Source organism: Bombus terrestris, chromosome 2 (genome assembly GCF_910591885.1).
Source record: "Bombus terrestris chromosome 2, iyBomTerr1.2, whole genome shotgun sequence".
Taxonomy (NCBI): Eukaryota; Metazoa; Arthropoda; class Insecta; order Hymenoptera; family Apidae; genus Bombus; species Bombus terrestris.
The window spans coordinates 1587409-1607054 of NC_063270.1; the positions used below are offsets into that span (position 1 = coordinate 1587409).

Below are 19646 nucleotides of genomic sequence, written 5' to 3' on the forward strand. Positions count from 1 at the left end.
TCTCCCGACCTTATCAATAGCGATCTCAGCTGGAAAGTTCGGCTATGCGTCTTGTGAAATGAATCGGTCGTTTGCAGGTTGCTCCCAAGCCGAAATTTTATGCGTGTATCGTGTCAGATCGTTTTGATCGAGCTTGTTATTAAACGATCGTCGTCTTTTTTTTTGCGCCACGATCTATGTAGTTCCTGACTTCTTACATTACTTTCTTCGCTTCGATCAATCTTCTACAGCCGTATGTCGGTATCGAACCGATACGAAAATGATTTTTACGCTTTCAAAGGACACGATTCGGCGAATAACTGGCATTCGAGTTAATTATTAAGCGAGGAAGTTGAATCCACGAGATTACTCGGAAACAGATAGTAACTGGAATATTATTGTTGGAACTATTTCTTTAAAATTCATTGGTATCGTTGTATTTTTCTAGCCTCGTAATTACTGTCTCTTCCGCTGCTCCATACGAAACGTTTCCCGCGTTTGCCTATTTGATCCTCCTATCTTGTATAATGTCTGTATAATACCGTACTTGTAAATTCGAATCACTATCAAACTGCAACATTTACGTTTCTTTAAATCATTTTTTCATGTGCGATCGCGTTTACGTATTTTCTTTCCGAATACGCGAAACGTCGCATCCAATTTTGGATTAATTTGGATAATTACCCTGCACGACAAACAGTTCGTTGTACACGCTGTCCGCAGATAATTCTTAAGGAAATGGAAATATTTAAATCGATGAATATAAAGCCGTAACGATAAGGTATTAACGACAACAATACGAATCGAAGCGTTTTCTCGATGATCTTATTTAAATGAGAAAATTTAACTGTCCGATATATTGAAATCAGATGTTTAACCACGTAAGAAATTGATGACGCGTGTCCGTTTGGAACGTGAACCAGACACGTGAAAGTCAAACCTATAATGGTCGAGTAACAAACATTACTGCAAATTGAAATACGCCTTAATGGGGCTCCGTTTGGCATCGAAGATGAAACGGTACTTGTGCACGGGTTCGTAACGACGCGGCTCGTTAAACGACGACAAATATTTCGTACGGAATAAAACGAGGTACAGCGGTCTGTTGCAATGACCCAGGCCCTGCCTACCCGACATAGATTTCGAAATAACGATTTGGAAAGCGACTTGGAAAGCGACAAAGCTGAATTTTGTCTCATTAAACATCGGTATCGGGCAGATTAGGCCAGATTATGGTATTTGGCCAAGTGAGAGTTCCCTTTTATAACGGGTCCTTCCGCTCAATTTTCGACCTATCATCGTTGAATTCCGTTACGAACAGTTCGAGTCGCGATGTTTCACCCTACATGGATACTGTGCCTATCGAATACTTTATTTCTAACGTACGAAAGTCTTTTTTGAAAAATGTTCTTAGGGATGAAATTAGCGAAGAGATCAGATGTTATACCGCTTGTTGTCTTTTGGTTTGGTTTGGTGATACCACAGCTTTGAAATGTTCGAAGTCAAAATAATATTTAAGAGTATACTAATATATTATATCTCTGATGAATTTATGTCTGAATAAGTCTTCGCAAAGTTTCTAATCAATAGTGTATAATCATCGTGTAGATGAACGTATACTACCATTAAGTAAAATTCATCTCATTCACGAGTGGCATTCGCTTTTAAATTGCCTTACATAATTAGAATCGACAAATGACATCCAAATGGACCGTCGTATGGATAGGAAAAAAGGTACACGCGTTGGCCCATCGTTGCTTATAGAGATGTTCGAGATCGTATCACCAGAACAGAAACCTAATGGCTTGCACCGGTATAGTGTCTATAGAAAGCCTTTCTGCCGATATTCAGATACATCACAAATCGATACTATCTATCGGAATAATATCGCGTAATCGTTCCATCGAAAGATCACGTGGACCAGATTGGGTTCCGTTTTCATCGAGCGAAAAATTTTGAAATCCGCGCAAAAGCGTCGTAATCTTGGAAATTACGAACGTGGATTCTGTTTGTGCATTATCCGGTCCTTTGATTAGAATTCTGAGTCTTGATTTTGGAAACACATTACCTGTGTTCTAGCGAAAAAGAATTTCGTAATTTAAAAAAAAAATTAGTTTAAAGATAAGCGAATAGAATTTTTATTAAACGCTTAGTTTGCTAATACTTGTGGAATTTTCAAAATATTTAGTTACTGATTTGTAAACTATAAATATATTTTTAATTATCCTAGGTCTATCAATAATCGCATAATAATATTTCCTTTCATTTCGTTTCAAGCAATTATGTAGACTGAAAAGTACATTTGTACATACAATTCGCTATATTTTCAAAGGTGAAACATGCTTAATCACAGCTCAGCAATTTGCTTCGATGATCTTGCGATTTGTGACTGATATTTCATGCAGTCGATAGTTCGTAGAGATTCTGATATGCCTAGCTTTTAACGCGGAGATGTTTATCGAAATTTTGTAACAGCGTCGAACAGAAATTAGAAAGATGTATTCGAAGAAAATATCGGAAACGAATATACCTAAAATAGTTGAAGATTGATAATCAGTCCCAAACAATAATTATTTGCTCGTAAAATTCCTAAGCCCACTTAATGCCAATGTAAAGTGATTATAGAAGATTTATGAACTTTCTATAACAACGTTCGAACACTGTAATTTTATCCTTTTCTACGACGTACCGGAAGCTTCTGTCTCTCAATTCTGAAGTAATTCTTCTGAACGTGTTAATTTTAGTGGAAGCATACTTTTATAAGAAAGGAAGACTATTCAAATGCACAATAGAAACCAATTTTACTGAATTTTTATCGAATATGTTAAGTAGGTTGTTTCTTAACCGCGAACGTCTTTAAATACGCAATTGAAACGTAAAAAGTAAGCGAATTAATTTTAGTTCAATCTACAATTTAGGCTTTTACGATATAAGTATGACATGGTATATTTTACATGCAGATGTTTATTGTAAAGCATGGAGTTTCTGGGTAAATAAATTGATACGTCAGAAATATAAATTATCTGACCAGTTAAGTTATCTTAATCATTTAGTTTGGTAATTAATCTCATTGGACCATCGAAAATTGCAATGTCAGAGTACAAGACAACAAATTTAATTTAATTAAACTAAAAACTTACTCCTCACACACACACACACACACACACACACACACACACACACACACACACACACACACACACGAAGAATTACGAAACGTTTATAAAAGCGGCCTCGTCGCATGCTTTTTCATGTTTTAAAAATTTATACATTTTATTCACCTGCCACTGACCAAAGAATTTCAAATAAACTTTCTTATTCGTGTCATCCGTTATAGTTCGATGCCGGATAAATTATCGAAAATTGCACGACCGAATGGAGGAAATCGCTATCGATTTATGAGTGCCTGAAAGGAGCGACGTTCACGATCAAGCGACGAGTTTTCCTCATGGTCGCTTATCACTCCTAATAACGCTTTATCGCGTTATCGAGAGCTTGGTGGTCGGTGACGCTCGTTCGACTCTCATATGATTTCCTCAAAAAAGATCTATACCACGCCTATATTCCGTCCCTAAGTTATTTTCGTTACGTTATGTGCTAAAAGATTTGCATGGTATTTATTCGCGTTTGTGTTCACCACCTTCGAGAAATAAGCGCCACTGTTTCATATACCCGTCGTTTATAGTAATGGCAGACCTCCAACGCCGCTGACATGATTTTTTTTCTTTTCTTTTCTTTTCTTCTCTCTCGATACCAGCGCACATTAGTCACCGCAATTACTTGTGGCCAGCAATTTTTTAATAGCGGCGAAAGTTACGGTCGACGACGAACGTGAATGTGTGTCGAAGAACGCGCGTATCTCTGCTCGCTTTTATTATGGTTATTACTTTTTATTCCCTGCGTTTCTTTTTCTTTTGATGTGCCCTTATATATGACGTTGTTGGAAACAATTGAACTTGCTCACGAGAGAAAATTTTAATCCTTTAAGCGCTACTACGTTTTCATAAGTCGTTCCGTCTAACCGCAAACGAATTGCAGCCGATGTTTGAACGGATAGTTAGGGGATTAAAATTTAAAAATGCGATGGAGAATGGTAACAATGTAAAGCGAGTAAATTATAGAAAAACTGTACGAGTAAACTACGAAAAGCATAAAATGTCTGAGCTCTACCATAAGATATTCCAAAATACCTTTTACGACGACAAGTATCTAACATATCTCGTGATATATATAGTAATGAATGAATTTTTCTGCGAACAGGACCGATTAACTGGTCACGGGGGTATTTCCTCGCTGGGCGGTGGAAATTCCTCGCCGTATTCCGGCGCCCATCACCACGGTCACAGAGGCAATGGAAACGGCAGTGGGATGCCCCATCACGGGGGCGCATCGTTGCCCACCGCCTCCGACTTTCAACCACCGTACTTTCCACCCCCGTTCCCTTCGCATCATCATGCGCCGGCGAGCCCTCAACATCCGGGTCTTGGCCAGCCACAACATCTCGATTACCTCGTCGGCGATCCATACACGCAGACGCTCAACACGTTGCATCAACATCACTATAATCACTTGAGTGCCGCTGTCACGGCTGGCCAGAGGAGTGGTGATCTCAGGAGGGACGCAGAGGGCATCCATGTGGTGAGTAATCGCTTCGATGAGTTATTAGTAGGATTTAACCCTTTCGTCCCTAAAGTCAACCACAGTCGTCAATCAGTTAAGCTTACAAATATAAATCTGTTTATTACTAGGAGTATTTTGATCGATTTTAAGATGTTTATAATGTGAAAGAAATACGAAGCATCTCCAGAAGGAAATAAAAATTAAGTTAAATCGTAAGATTAGGTCCAATCTCGCATCGTGCGCGAACGATAGATGTTACATTGTTGAAATTTTGCGTTAATAATATTTTACGATTCAACGTATTTATGTTTCTACTAGGAAGGTAACACGCTCTTGTATATTGCATCATTAAAATATGAATATCTAAGTATGCTGATTCGCGTAGCGCGATCGGTAGAAAATTGCAGCGATGTTTCATCGTTCGTCCTCATCGAATCATAATTACAATAATTCACTGTATCAGAATACGTAGTGCGTACCGAGAAAAACTGTCTTTAGTTTATTGTGTTTCAAAATATTTGCGAGATAAAATTTTATTTCAAATACACGCATAACTATTTTTTACGATAAAGACTGTAATTATTTTACGCTAACAGATTACTAACATATGTGCATATATACACTCTGAAACTTTATCGCTTTCCCATCATCGCATTCGTTATGATCCTACGGTAATGTACGGTAAATGCCATTTGCCGTATATTATAGTTATGGTAATTAATATCTTTGTCCTATTAAAAAATGAAAGACTTATACCATCGTAGAAAGTCGACGTCGGAATTAAATATTCGCATTAATTCTTAAACGACTAGATATTACGCATATCTTAAAATTGTCTATTAATTATTTATATTTCATTAACATTTTTCTCAATTTAGTAAGTATTAGTAAATATTCATAAACATTATCTTCGTTAATTAGATTTACTACGTTAATTAGATATACTACATTTTTTGGTGCTAGTGTTTTACTATATAAACTTTCAAAACTTGCCTATTGCTTCTCACGTTTTATAACAACAAAACCACCGTTTATATGAGTTTCGCTTATACGAACGAAATTATAGTTAGCGTTTGATTAAATGAATTCTTCCTGGTTAAATCTATTTGTCTGAACGTGAATTCCTACTACAATGTATGGATGAAAAATCATAAGAGGTAGAAACTTCTATTACATAAATTACATATCTGTCTGCCAGTAAGTTCGTATAAATAGATGTCCACTGTATACAAATAAGAATAGGACAAATATAATAGAAACAGAAGTCCCAAGACCCAATTTAACCATACCCTACATCAAATTAAACACCACTTATTCGCTGTAATAATTGCCGAAACAATAGTACGCGAATCATCGATAAAACAAAATCTATTTCAAAGTAAATCGATAAACGATGATTCTGAAACGCGTTCGTGTTCTCGCGGAAATACGGTCGTTTGGTTGTCAAGATCATCCTGGAGGTTTGCGCGTAAAATCGAAGCGCGCGAAGATCCGGTCACGTGCACGTCCGGCTGGCTCATTAGAAAAGGTACGCGGCGTGTTATTTGTAGGATGGGCCGCTGGCGGTTGAACAGCAGGGGGATGCGTAATAATGGCCGGCTATCGATCTATTAGACGTATCGCGACCAATAAGTCGGCCCGTGACATCGGTGATTACGATCGTTGATCCCACGAAGAGCACGCGAGGAGTCGAGACGCGCGACATTTGCATTTGCCACGGTTCTGCGTGCCTGTCCTCGCTCCAATGGGTGGGATAGCCTGGTCAGGTATTAACGTAACTCGAAAGAAACGATCGACTCTCGGCTAGTCAGAAGAACCGGCCAGCAGGAAGTCGAGGATCAACGTAACGTTTTGTTCCCGATTAGTTGGATTTTTCTGGTTTACGGATGGATCGTGTGGTTTCTTGCCTGTTCTCGATCGTCTCTCTCCGCTTCGCTGTCTAACCGTCGCACGTCGAATACGCGGAGAACAGCTCCATGTTAAGTATACCCGCAGCAGGCTTTTTGTTTAAAGAAGTGCGAGAGTATTGTTTGTTCTAGCGGGAATCGTAAGTACGTGGACGAGTCGTGGCATAGTCGCGGTCTTCCTGGGTAGACGCGGTCTATTTCCGTAAAGTAGAAAATTTATTCCCTCGGCTGTATTTGGAGAAGCATTGACTGTCTACCGATAGTTCGACGGGGTTACGGATGGGTTAAAGGAGGAAGACTTTGGAATTGTCTATCGAGCGAAAGAGTTGTTAGAAGATGATCTCGCTTATGCGTTCTGTTAAGATCAAGTTTGTGAAGAGTTTAGAAATCGTCAATTATTTTTTTTTTTTTTTTTAGTTAGGATAAGTAGTTCGTGTTTGTAACACGTTCGTTAGAATTATAGATCAAAACGTCCACAGAATATCACATTTTATTTCTTGCATCTTCTTGCGGGGTATTCAACAATAGAATATATTTTTACTGTAATCGATAATTATCTAAGGCTTGTGATTTACAAGCTTGATTTAATCGTTAAAAAGCAAGTGTATTATTTGAAGGATCTAGATTCCCAAACAAATTCACGTGGAGCATAACGCGCCTTTGCTCATAGTAACGGAACACCGTGCTACCACGTATTTAGGGTAACTTCAGACCTCTAATAATACTCACGATAATAGTATTTGCGGTACACCTTACCCGAATAGCTTTTATGAAAGTATCACCCTAATTATAGCGGGGGGACTCGCGTAAACCACGCTGTGGATTATGTTTTGGGCGGTTTCCATAGGTGTCGTGTGACGTTCGCGCAAAAAAGACCAGGTTCGACGAAATTCGACACGCGGCCGAAGAATACGTTTAGTTTCGCACAGATCGAAACTGGCCAGAAGAACAGAAAAGCGGGTTCGGTTTAACGCATCTGTCTGCGCCATATGCAGTCTCGTATTGCGAGCCTGAAATTCTGTATCGAAAATTATTTATTTCGCGCCTCGTAAAACGAGTAAAACACGGACGAAAATGTACTTTGATATTGGTGAAGAAGGCGTTAGGAATTCACAATTACGTTCGGATTGAAATTTATTTAGTAAAGCTATTGCAAATGCACCGACTCGTTAATTTCATTTTGTTAACAGCAACTTCATAATCACGATTTATTTTCTATCGTCGATGTTTACTATGAAGTGAAATTGGTATAATTTGCTGAAAATAACGAATTATAATACAATGGATTATGTACAATACGAAAATGCAGAATAACATATTATTTAATTTTTATGGGATGTTACGAAGCAAATTCGTTTCATATCGATATTTGTAAATACGTAGAATGTTCCACTAGAAACTCGGCTTTAAAATATTTTGCCGACCTACGAGATTGAAATATCGATTATTTCGAGCAGTACAACCCCTTGTAGCTTATCTTGGTTTGCCTAAAGCGCATTCTTCAAAGGAGGGTGGCCGATCTTGTTCTCAATGAAACCTAACATCGATCCAATCTCGCGATTCGCGAGCATAATAAAGTATTGAGCACATCCTTCGATTACTTTTATCGCTCACTTTCACCATTTATCCTAAATGTTACTGTAAATTTTGTTTTCTTCTAGACGATAGAAAGTAAATCTTTACCGATGATAATGAATTCACCCTTAAAGAGATTAATTACGAATGATGAATTGAAAACTTTATTTCGAGAATGATGAAATCTTAAAGCAGGCATAGCGAAATTTCCGTAAAGTTACGCGATTATCATGGTTCCGGGAGACTTTCGGCCTGCTAGGAGAGAAGATAGTTGTAGACGGGGCATAAAGTCTCAAACTCCTTTCCCAAACTATACGCAGTAACGGCGTCTTGCATAGTTGATCGTAGTTAGGGAACTTGCCGCGATGACTATGCGTCGACTCGCGTCACCCTTAGAGTTTTCGGTTTGGTATCTCTGCCACGAGCATCGAGAACGACAACGATGCGAGATTATGCTTCGACAGCTTCAAGGGGACACGCCGTTCGAAACCACTTTGAGGGTTCGAAAGCACGTAATTATATATGGACTAGATTATCAAATCTAAAAAATTAACGACTCCTTCGTCATTGTCTTAATTACTATAATTCAAAAGTTATTAATCTTGCGGTAGAAAAAAAAAAATTGGAAACTGTTCTACATTCTATCGCGTGTAAAAAAAAGTGAAAGTTCAGCGAAGGTTCCTTTAAATCACATTTCCTGTACCCCAAATAGATTACCATGGAATATAAATTGCCTACTTCCAAGCTTAATTATACATTTATATCGTTACAAAGTCATATGCGATTAGAAAAATTGGATGGATGAAATATTTTTGTTATTTCCTTCGTCTACGATTTCTTCCAGCTGCGATGCATTCTAATATTTTGGGAATGGGCCACCCTCTTGAACCATCGCGTTCGTTGCCCTCCCTCGAGTAATTTACTTATTAAATTTTCGGCTGACCTTTGGCATTCCCTCGGGGAGAATGCCAGGGACGCGTTTACTTTGACTGAAATATGCCAAGCGTTGCAATCCTTAAGACGGTATCGGAGATGCGTAAAAGAGGTAAACGATTCCTCCACCCTGTTCTTTTCGTTTTAATTTGCTCTCTCGTTTACATGACACGTGAAATTTGCGTTGCATGGGAGACACGGTGAAAAATTTACAGGATCAAGTACGGTATAAACGCGTGGGCCCAACTCGTCAAGGTAACATTGGATCGGCGTGTAATCGGAAATCACCGATCACTCGATAAAACGATTAATAAACGCCATTTCATCTGCCGATGACTAATGTTACGTCATACTCGATCTAACTGAACAACAATGATACGGTAGTTTCTAGTCAAATGATTAAGGGAAACGAGAGGTATGGAGGTAATGAATAACGTTGTCTACAGTTGCAGAAAAATCGATAGAGCTGTTTTCTTTGCTGGAGATCTTGTTGATAAAGATGAAAAATTAAAAATTGTAGTTTCCTTATGTAACGTATTACGAATCAAATAATTATTACTTGTGCCTTAAGATACCGTAAATCTATCATAAATATGTATCACAATCTGCATCGTAAATATATTTATACATAAATGTATGTGTAAATTGATTGATTGTAAAATCTGTGTCGAACATACAATTTATAATCATGTTTACACTAGTGCTGGGAGTTTAATACGTATTTGAAAACTACGAAAACCAAAGTTTGTAGTCGATGTAAATAAAATCGTGTGCGCTCTATTTCATGAGAAACGTTTTACAAAGAAGAAAGAACAGATGATGATACGCTTCCGAAAAAGAGACGACAATGCCAATAATCAAGCAAGTGGTTCGGCCGATTCCAATAGTTTTATCCTTGAAAACGAGCAGCCTCGTGCTTCCTCTATACACCATAGCCCACGCGTTTTATACTGAATTATAGTATCTCGTCTGAATCCCTTCACAATCTCACATTTATGCTCGAGAGAGTACAATTTGTGACAGCCTCTTCGATAAGGGATCTTACGATTCAGAAAATCTGCCTCATTGTCGGACGTCTTTCTCACGGGGAAGAGTTAAATATCCAGTTGTTACGGAACAATGACGATAATCTAGATACGTTCTTCTCATTTTATTAACAAGAATATTTACCTTATGAGATTAAAAAATTGCATTGAAAAAAGTAAACAATTGCCATAAAAATCCGCATTATTTAAAACTATCTTGTTCTTTGATCGAATTTACGGTTATACTATTGCGAAAGAGCTTCTGCAACAGATACACCATACTTTCCTTCATCTCGAATGCGTACTCGCTTTCCTCTTAAATCAATAAAAATACCTTCTTCTTTAACATAAATCTTTACATTGTCTGAAAGAACAAAGAAAAGAAAATATATACTTTTTATTTGTACTCAAACAATTTCATTACACGTCTACACCACTAATATAACATTCTGTCGAATCATCAGCCAACATAATCAAACCTCAACATCTTCCATTTCCTTAAACTCCATCGACCACCAATTTCCAACGGTCCGACCATCAAATATTTGCTCGCTCGCATAACAGGTATTATCTGCAAAAATGTTACGTAACTCTGAATCTCGATTAACATGACAAAAAGGAGAAGGTAAAGGCATGCATGTGTGTAAGTATGTGTGTGTGTGTGTGTGTCTAATTACACAAGAGGAAATATGGGTAAGACTCGCTAGATCGTCGATCGGAAGGGATCGCCGTGATATCCGCGGCGTGGTCCCATTTATCAGTATCGATACCGCGAATGCCGACCGTCGTGACTTCACCACACCGCGGCGTTTAACGAGAGAAAGGCGATCACATTTCATCTCATTAGTCGGCTGGCATGGTTACATCAATTTATAACTAACGCGGGCCGTCGATAGATACCGGTAGGTAGCGCTCGACCACTTAGCCGAGTTAATTAGCACCGCGTTTCTATTTCTTTGGTCGCGTGAAAGCCGGACTCTAAATGGTCAGGACGTCGCATACGATGAATCGTGCGATTTTCGATGTACGACAGCTCGGATATCGCGGCAACTCGCGACCTAAGTCCTAAAACGGTCGTAATTTTTATAGCTAACAAAATTCTCGTTTGTATTTTATCGATTCTATTATTTTTATTAACCCATTATGGACCACTGTTGCGTTAATGCAACATTTCATTTGCAGATATTCTTGCAATCAATATACATTATCAAATTCTGCTTTCTAACATTGCGATCGTGAAAGGCAATTCCAAGAATTCGCTCAATATCTTTTTCGAGATTTTAAAGAAGTTACAGTATCTGCAACGTTATTTGGGAAAAATTGGGTCGAATATTTTACGAACGTTCATGTTAAAAAAGTATTGATTAATGTTTGGATTTTAAGATTAAATACCACAAGACTGAACAATTTCATGTTTATCGAATGCACATAGCTATTGATCATATCGAAGTTCATCATCGAGTTTCGCTAATCGGGATCTGCAACATCGCTATGACATTCATGTTGATAAATGAGCTAGGTAACCTATGCCTGCTGAAATGTAAATGAGGTTATAGGTGTACATGCGCTTTTTTGGGATAGCATGTTTGCATGATGAGACGACGGTGTACGGCTAATTTGCCACTCTCGGGTATTAATATTAATGTCAGTGTCCGGTGGGTGATGAAGAATGTTGTAAGTAGTTAATTAGATGTGAGAAATTGTAGGGTGATTTGTATTAGTATAGTGACTATAATCGTTATTACTTTCTAAATAAAAATCTTCGTATGCGAACATCCTTGAATGTCATCGAATTCATTTATTTCGTGTATTTTATTCGACGGTTTAAAAATGGTTTAAAATTACTTAAATGATACTTTGTTAGTTCCATTTAATGACTTTCTAATACTTTTGCTTGGTAAGATATGAAACTCATCTAAAATTCATTAAGGTATAATATATATAGGACTATGAACTTATTAGCATATATACGATCGTATCATCGAAAGTAGATTTTAATTGTTTTACCGAAAAGGATTATAATTACGCAGTCGTAAAACGATGACTAACATTTTACTCGGAAAGAAGCAATAATTAATGGGTATCTAAGAAACGAAAAAAAGTCACAGAGAGAAAGTAGTACCTGTTCTCAAATTGGTAAATATAAAATTATCGCTTTACGTTTCGGGCTTTGTATTAGCTACTTCCGTCTCATGTTTTCTCACCATTACTTTTCAAACCATTAGAACTGTTTGACTCTGTTCACTAGATCGAATAGTTGGTATACCGAAGCTTCATAATTTCGCTATTCCATTCGCTATTTAAAAGCGAATGTATCGCAACGATCTGGAATAGTCATAACGGAGAAAACGACTACAATAGAACCAACAATCTGGGAAAGAAATCGGAGAAACGTGCGCAGAGATTTCTTCTCGATGCGAGAATCGCGTGGATCGCATAGGAAAGATGTATGACAATAATGGTAAGGGCTCGTAATACAACCGTATTTGTGACACGGCCGACTTGCAGTCTAGATAAAATCTCTGGTTTTTCTCGCTATATGTGATTAAAATTCCAAACATATATCTACCTTGTATTTCAATTCTCGGAAGATTGTCTTCGTTTTTTCCCCTCTATATTTCTCTGTAACTACGTATGTATAGTTTCTTACATAAGAGACAAACTTCAACTTCGCGCCTGTAAATACGCGAACGTTAAATAAAATATGCAATTCGTTTTCGGTAATAGCAATTAATAAAGAATTACATGGATCTCACGGAGGAGTAGTCACGCATACTTAGCCGCATACTTGGTGAACATTGAAAAATATTATTTGGTTACCGTATAAAATCGACGATCGTAAACATCAAGTTCCATCGCTTTTGAATTTTAATCTACACATCCTATTATAACACTGATTATAATAATTTATGTAGGCAATGATATAACTACGTGTGTACTGAATGACAATAATAAATGTGATCTCTGGTAATAAACAAATATTTATGAACAGGTATGGTTATCGTTTACAACTTCAACGCTGTGTCTTCCTCTTAATGTGTACGCTTCTGAAAACATGCCGTCGGTATTGCGATTTATAAAATTAATTTTTCCCCGATTCGTCGAACGAGTGATATCGCTTAAAAGTGCGCTGCCGAGTGATTTACGTAATCGATACCGGATTTACTCAGCTTTTAATTGGTCTTAATATTGGACGTTCGCCTCGGCGAATTATCAGACCTGTTGAAATTTTATTTATACTTTGATTAAATTAACCCGATGTCACCGAATGGATTTATGGTTAATCTTGATATTGCTGAATGCAACTCGTTCCACGAAAATCGCACGCGAATTCACCACACGCAAGTTGATTTTTATAAATTCTCCGAAGAGTTTCTGTATAACGAAGAGAATGTCCTCTCGAAGAGAAAACAAAAAGTTGCGCGAAATCAAGATTCGACTAACATTATTGCATTACGTGCTTCTATGCGATTATATCAGCGATTCGAGTTAATCGTCGAATCATCGAGACTTGGTCTAAAGGTACGAGAGCTGAGTCTTATTTCAATTTGACGTTTAGAAGTTTTCATTATTTTGAGAAGAAGTTATATAGAGAATCTAGGAATCTAAGACTTAATAGTAATAGTAATAGAGATTGTTATGGGAACTTGAGCAATCGTGACATAAAAGGAATACGTGTTGTTTGTTGATATATCGTAACCTAAAAGATACGTTGTACTAACGTTGACAATACGCATAGAATGCACACTGCACGTGTTTCTAAATAAATTTATTCATGGCAACGTGCGGAGACTTACTAACAAAGTATATAATTAGCTATACCACGATTATTTCCATTGAGAGATTCTTTCACAGCTGAGTAGTTTTGCAATTAACTCGAGTAGAAATCTTCGATATTTACATTTACCGATCGTATCAAGTAACTCAAAAATAGAACGATTCTATATCTGACCCAATTTTATTCTTTGTCTTCGCCAATTATAATTTTTATTTGCAAGCACTTTTTCCTATTATTTGTCAATATGTAAGTGAAGTAATATTTCTTTTGATATTTAATTTCAGACAAATATGCATGCGTCGTTTCCATACGACGGTGGGCGCAGTAGTGGCGGAGGTGGTGGCGGCGGAGGTGGCGGTGGCGGTGGCGGCGGCGGTGGAAGGGGCGTCGAATATGGCGCTGTTCGCCGTCCTGACGCCCTTCTACCACCCCCGGGTCTCGACCAAACCGACCTCGTTCTCCACAGCAGCCTCGTAGACGACCCCCAGGTGAGCGACGATGTACGTAATCACAACACATTTTCTCTATTATCGTTCTACCGCTGTTGCGTTCTTACTGTTTCATCAATGAAAATGCTTATAATATTTATGAAAAATTTCGATCTTAATTACTAACATCATCCAGCAAATTCAAAAGACAGAGACTTAAAGAATTAATTTCTATGATCTTTCTCTTTCAATTCAAAATATATTCGAATATTGCTTTCTTATGAATGTGTTTATTTTGATCTTTTATATTATCTTTGCTTCAGAACACAAATGTAGACGATGGAGGATTCATGAATGACCTGCCTCTCCTAAAAAGTAAGTAATATCTTGCCTTCTGCTATCTGCTACATTATCAATATACATTGCCATAAGATCGTGTTAAAGTATTCCATTTCAAAGTAAAAACCTTTATTTCATTTTATCGCGATAATCTTACTCCACCTTATCTTATCTCCTTTTCGTCCTACCAGTTCCTTACGGGTTTGATGCTCATTATCAAATGCGCCACTCAAATTTGCTACCTTATCAACGTGTTATATCGCTGAAGATGTTTTCTTAATTTCCAAAGCCATATAAGCTGTTTTAACACCGCAAACATCGAATCTCTAACGAACCGACGAATTTACGCGATTCAACGGCGTAAAAAGCGACGTTTCACGTAGGGATAAATGGAAAAAAAGTAATGGATATTATCTCGGCGTGGAAAACGTGTCGGCCGCGCAACCGGAAATATAAAGTAGCCATGCCGGTAACTTGTCGCTTTTAATTAGAATTTATCTCCCAGAGTGTCGTATCGACTGCTCCTCTGTGAACGGAGTCTGAATTTCAAACTACACCGAGAAGATAAAAAGGAGGCGGATGGCCTCCATCTTCCTTCGCCATTAATACGCCACTAATGGTCGTAATTGCAAGGAAAATGAACCGCGACCGGACGTCGTTGCGATCATCGATCGTCCATCGATTTCTCGTGGTATATGGAGGACTGAGAATCGTATCAATGTAAATCCGCTTCACCTTCCATGAAACAACGTTGGACATTTGATGATTTGATTATAGTTTAAACGAAAAATAAGGATTATCAATTGCATACAAAATGTTACAAAATATGCTGGAAAATATTGCATAGAGATGACTGAGGTTTAGTTCGAAAGAAACATCGATGGACTACCTGGATTTCTCTCGACATTAGAGTAGGTACTGTGTACTGAAAACCACAATCATGCCACATCTAATCTTTCCTCGACCATTACACCATTCTTGTATGCCGAGATTCCTCGTTACGCGACAATAAGGCAAAAATGAACGTTACGTTCCACCAAAGATCAACAGGTTTTTTTGATCGAATATTGTCATTCTGCCAATTAAGATAACCGCGATGAAAGCTACATAAAGTAACTCATTGATTCCCAAACAAATAAATCCAATTTCTTATAACTATAAAAATTATAACTCAACACTTCGAAAAATTGATTTCTTATTTTCAAATCGATATCAAAACAGGCTAGATGGCTTCAAACTAGATAAAAATCTATACGCCATCGATCTAATTAAAGGTTTATCTTTGGAATTCGCCTAGCCGATAGTGGGTCGCGCTTTCACGTCAATCTTGCTACGGATTCTTGGAACTGTAAACATATAGATAACCAATTTATACAGATTGCAGCATAGTTTCGTTTAACACACGCAGACACGATAAAATTCTCATTAAAATTTAAATTATTGCACGAGTAGAATAGGGATACCAAGGTGGCAGAAACTGCCCAATATGCTCTATTACGTAACGCTGAGCCAGTTATCCGACAATGATGAGAAGGGAGAATGTGTCGTGGATCGTGACGATGTCTCTGTTATAAGAAATCGTGCGTTTCGATCGATGATGATCGCGTGTGTCGATGCGAGAAGAACGTACCGCAGCCAGGTGAACGTGTTGCGAAAGTGTGACGCGCATGCTTTGTCAATCCTCAGTCGATACTCAGATTTTACTCTCAGCTATGTTTTCTTCCGAACGGAGATCAAAGAATTTTTATCGTAAATTGCCGATTGTACACTCAAATTTGTCTTATAATTAGACAAAAGAGTGGAGGAACTTATATATCGATAATGAAGAATTATCGAGCCACCACTGATCATTGGTTAACTGTGAATCATTAATCGATTTACAGTTATCAATGTTTCGAAAGAAGATTTAGGCCATCGCGCTTGTCGTAAGTTCAATAACAAAACACAACGGCAACCCTCGACGCGATTCTTGATTTTTCTGAACAGACGACACAATGCCAGAAAAGGTGTACCGGTCACAATATACTGTGCCGTATAACTAAATACGTTTCGGCAACGTGTCAGAGGTGCGAAGGAGAAATAAAACTAGAGTGGATGTGCCCGCAGGCGGATCGGATTTCGTTCATTGTCATTGTAATTTTTTGGCAGGGCGCAGTTTTCGGGGCGTTACACACCACAGGGGTATTACCTACAGATGGCTGTTTGTTCGAGTGTCACCGTGGGTTATTATATGCCTCGTTACTTGCCCTGTGACGGCTTATTTGGCCAGTTTTTCCTTCCCTTCTATTTCACTCCCCGCCGCCATTGTCCCTTTGTTTCCAACGACGTATCCGACATTGTGTCGTCGAATTTAGAAAGGTTTATCCTAACGCGTGTTCACTTTAACGTGACTTCTTTTCTCCTACCTACGTGTGAGATTTCGATGTGGTTCTTTTATTCGTTTGTACTTTACAATCGAGCTTGTACGATGAATCCTCCTGACAAAAGTCGCTAAAAGTATCGATAATGTACCTTAGAATTTTCTTAGACGTTAGAGTAATATATACAAATGATAATGTACAATGTAATGTTGAAATTTCTTTCGACGCGATATATTTTCTAATTCTAATTCTATATGATCTAATTTCTTGCTTTTTCGTATATTCAATTTGTTTGCTTAAAGTATTCTTGTTGAAATAATTTATTGTTTTATCATCTGTATGATATTTCCGTCTCAACGTGCCAAATTCATAATTTCAATTTGTTAAACCCAAAATTATCACTCCTCCGCCCACATTCCGGTAAAAACTGCTCGTCACCGTTGGAATATCGAGTCGGTTGGCGAGAGCAACGACAAATACGTACAACCGACGACACAACATACGCGTTCCGTTTCTCGGAAGCCGGTTATACAATTACTTGCAGCTTACCTTGGCTCCTTCGTCACTCCTCGACGTGCTCCAGTTTAGCAGTTTAACGTTGCTCCGAGGTATACGAACGAAATGAATTTTTCTCGGAACTTGAAGCTGCAAGAAATTCAAAATTAAAAACTTTGTTCGTTGATTGAGGAAATTCAAGAACATTAAAATATATTTGAAGAATAAAAAAAATGCAATTGTAAAAAATACATTAGCTCGAAAAATATTATCGCGAGAGCAGTTAATTATGAAGAACGGGAGAAGAATAAAAAATTTATATTTGACTTGAAAAAGAAAATATTCCGTAGTTCATTTTAAGTTAGAATTTTTCGTTTGCTTTGGTGACTATAACTGCAGCTCGTGGATAACTACTTGGGAAATCATTCTAAATGACAAGTTCACGTTTCACCGTATAATCTGACATCTGTTGTCATCTGCTTGCAGTGTTCATCAGACATTATTTGGTATAATCTGTACCTCTTTGGATAAAGAATAATATATCAAGACTTTGATAATATTTACAAACCGAAAGATTTACAGTCAAACTTTACAACTGCAAGATACTTTTACAATCTTCCACTGCTTCTGACTTATCTGATTTTTTTTTAATTCCAACAAATAGTCACGAGAGAAACGCGAGAAACATTAACGAATTTTAAACGTAAGTAATTTCCTAGTTACTGGGTCTGCATAAAAAGAAAAAGAGATTCCCGTAAGGAACAGAAATAAATAAGAATCGTAAGGAATGGAAACGAGTTTTTGTGGTATCGGAGGCCGAGCCATGTTAGAACTAATTAATCATTCAAATGAGGCCAACAGACGGCACGCTTTTACTATGTTAATGATTTTTCTAATTTACCTGGTCAATGGCGTCCGGTCAGTTAACTTTCGTCGTTATAGAACCTCCAAATAGCCACGTTACGCATTGTGCTTTTAAATTACCGAACGAACTTGACGTATACTTGGTATTGCCAGCCGTGACAGAGCTCGAATCTGAAAATTATGCGCGCCTTTCCACATCGATCGACTTGACTTATGGCCAGAACCGTAATTTACTATTTACGAAGCCTGAGCATGGTATGTTTTGGCTATCGTGAGAGTTGTCAGATGTGTTTTATTAAGAAGGCATTATGATAATATCATTTTAATCTTCGACAAACCTGTTTCACACGTTCAATACATACGTATAAAGTCGTCTCGTTATTGTTGGTAAATGAGATTTTTTATTTGTACCAATGAATTGTATAATTTGTAATCTACGAAGTTTTCCGTTTGTCGAATCTGTTATATTATGTCTACTTCTCTGGCGTGTAATTTTTACGATATATGAAATTCTTCGTTCGGTATATCATCAAGGTTGATTTTTAATCACCAATTATACTTTGATCGAGTGCACATTGAGGCATTTGTGATTTTTATATTAAAATGGGAGAAATTTCGCTCGACCATTCATTAGTCGTCACATTTGAATAATCCGTTTCTCTCGCATCTTTTAACACAGTAAAGATTATATATCGTTCAACTATTTTACTAGCATTCTATCTACATCTCTTAGCGGTTTAATTGTGAGGCATTAAAGAATTGGTTACATCATACACAAGAAACCTGTTTCCAATGAAACTATTTCTATGCATCTTTTTCTTATTTGATTACATTTCTAGCAGCTGGTTGCATTGCTAATGCTGAATTTTACATTAGAATTCGTGTCTCGTTATCCCTACTCTAGAATAGCTTAGGAAATACTGATCTTTGAAAAATTAAACAAGACCACTTTTTAGTTGGCCAAGAATATCATACCAAACTTCATATATTAAGCTTTAAAGACATACAAAAATTTCACTCATAATATTTAATTACATAGAACTATGTGCAATCGTGTTACACCATAATCTTGCTCGCCATTTATCTAGTTTAACCACTAACTTCAAGATAAAATCCTCTGTATAAAATTCATCTAGATACTTTCAAACAACCTTATCCCACGATAATTTCATTTGATGGTTCCACAATTTATCAAACGTACTAATTACCCGACAGATTATATAGTTAAAAAGTTTAGTAACACCAGATCCGTATCGACTTCTATTTATCTCAACGCATTTGCTACCATGAATTTTGATTTCGGAGTTCGATGTTATACATATGTGACAGGGATAATTTTTCTT

General features: G+C 37.5%; 1 protein-coding gene across 5 annotated transcripts in view; it reads left to right on the forward strand.

Moving 5' to 3' along the window:
• LOC100647887 (transcription factor AP-2-epsilon) overlaps positions 1 to 19646 on the forward strand; it is a 198533-nt gene that overhangs the window by 151988 nt on the left and 26899 nt on the right. For 4 of the 5 annotated variants that reach the window (XM_048414478.1, XM_048414479.1, XM_012315183.3 and 1 more), the window contains 3 exons: positions 4240 to 4617; positions 14102 to 14317; positions 14569 to 14620. In XM_048414478.1, coding sequence (XP_048270435.1) covers positions 4240 to 4617; positions 14102 to 14317; positions 14569 to 14620 — 646 coding nt within the window. The remainder of the gene's footprint in view (positions 1 to 4239; positions 4618 to 14101; positions 14318 to 14568; positions 14621 to 19646) is intronic. The other variant, XM_048414476.1, reaches the window with a different exon arrangement.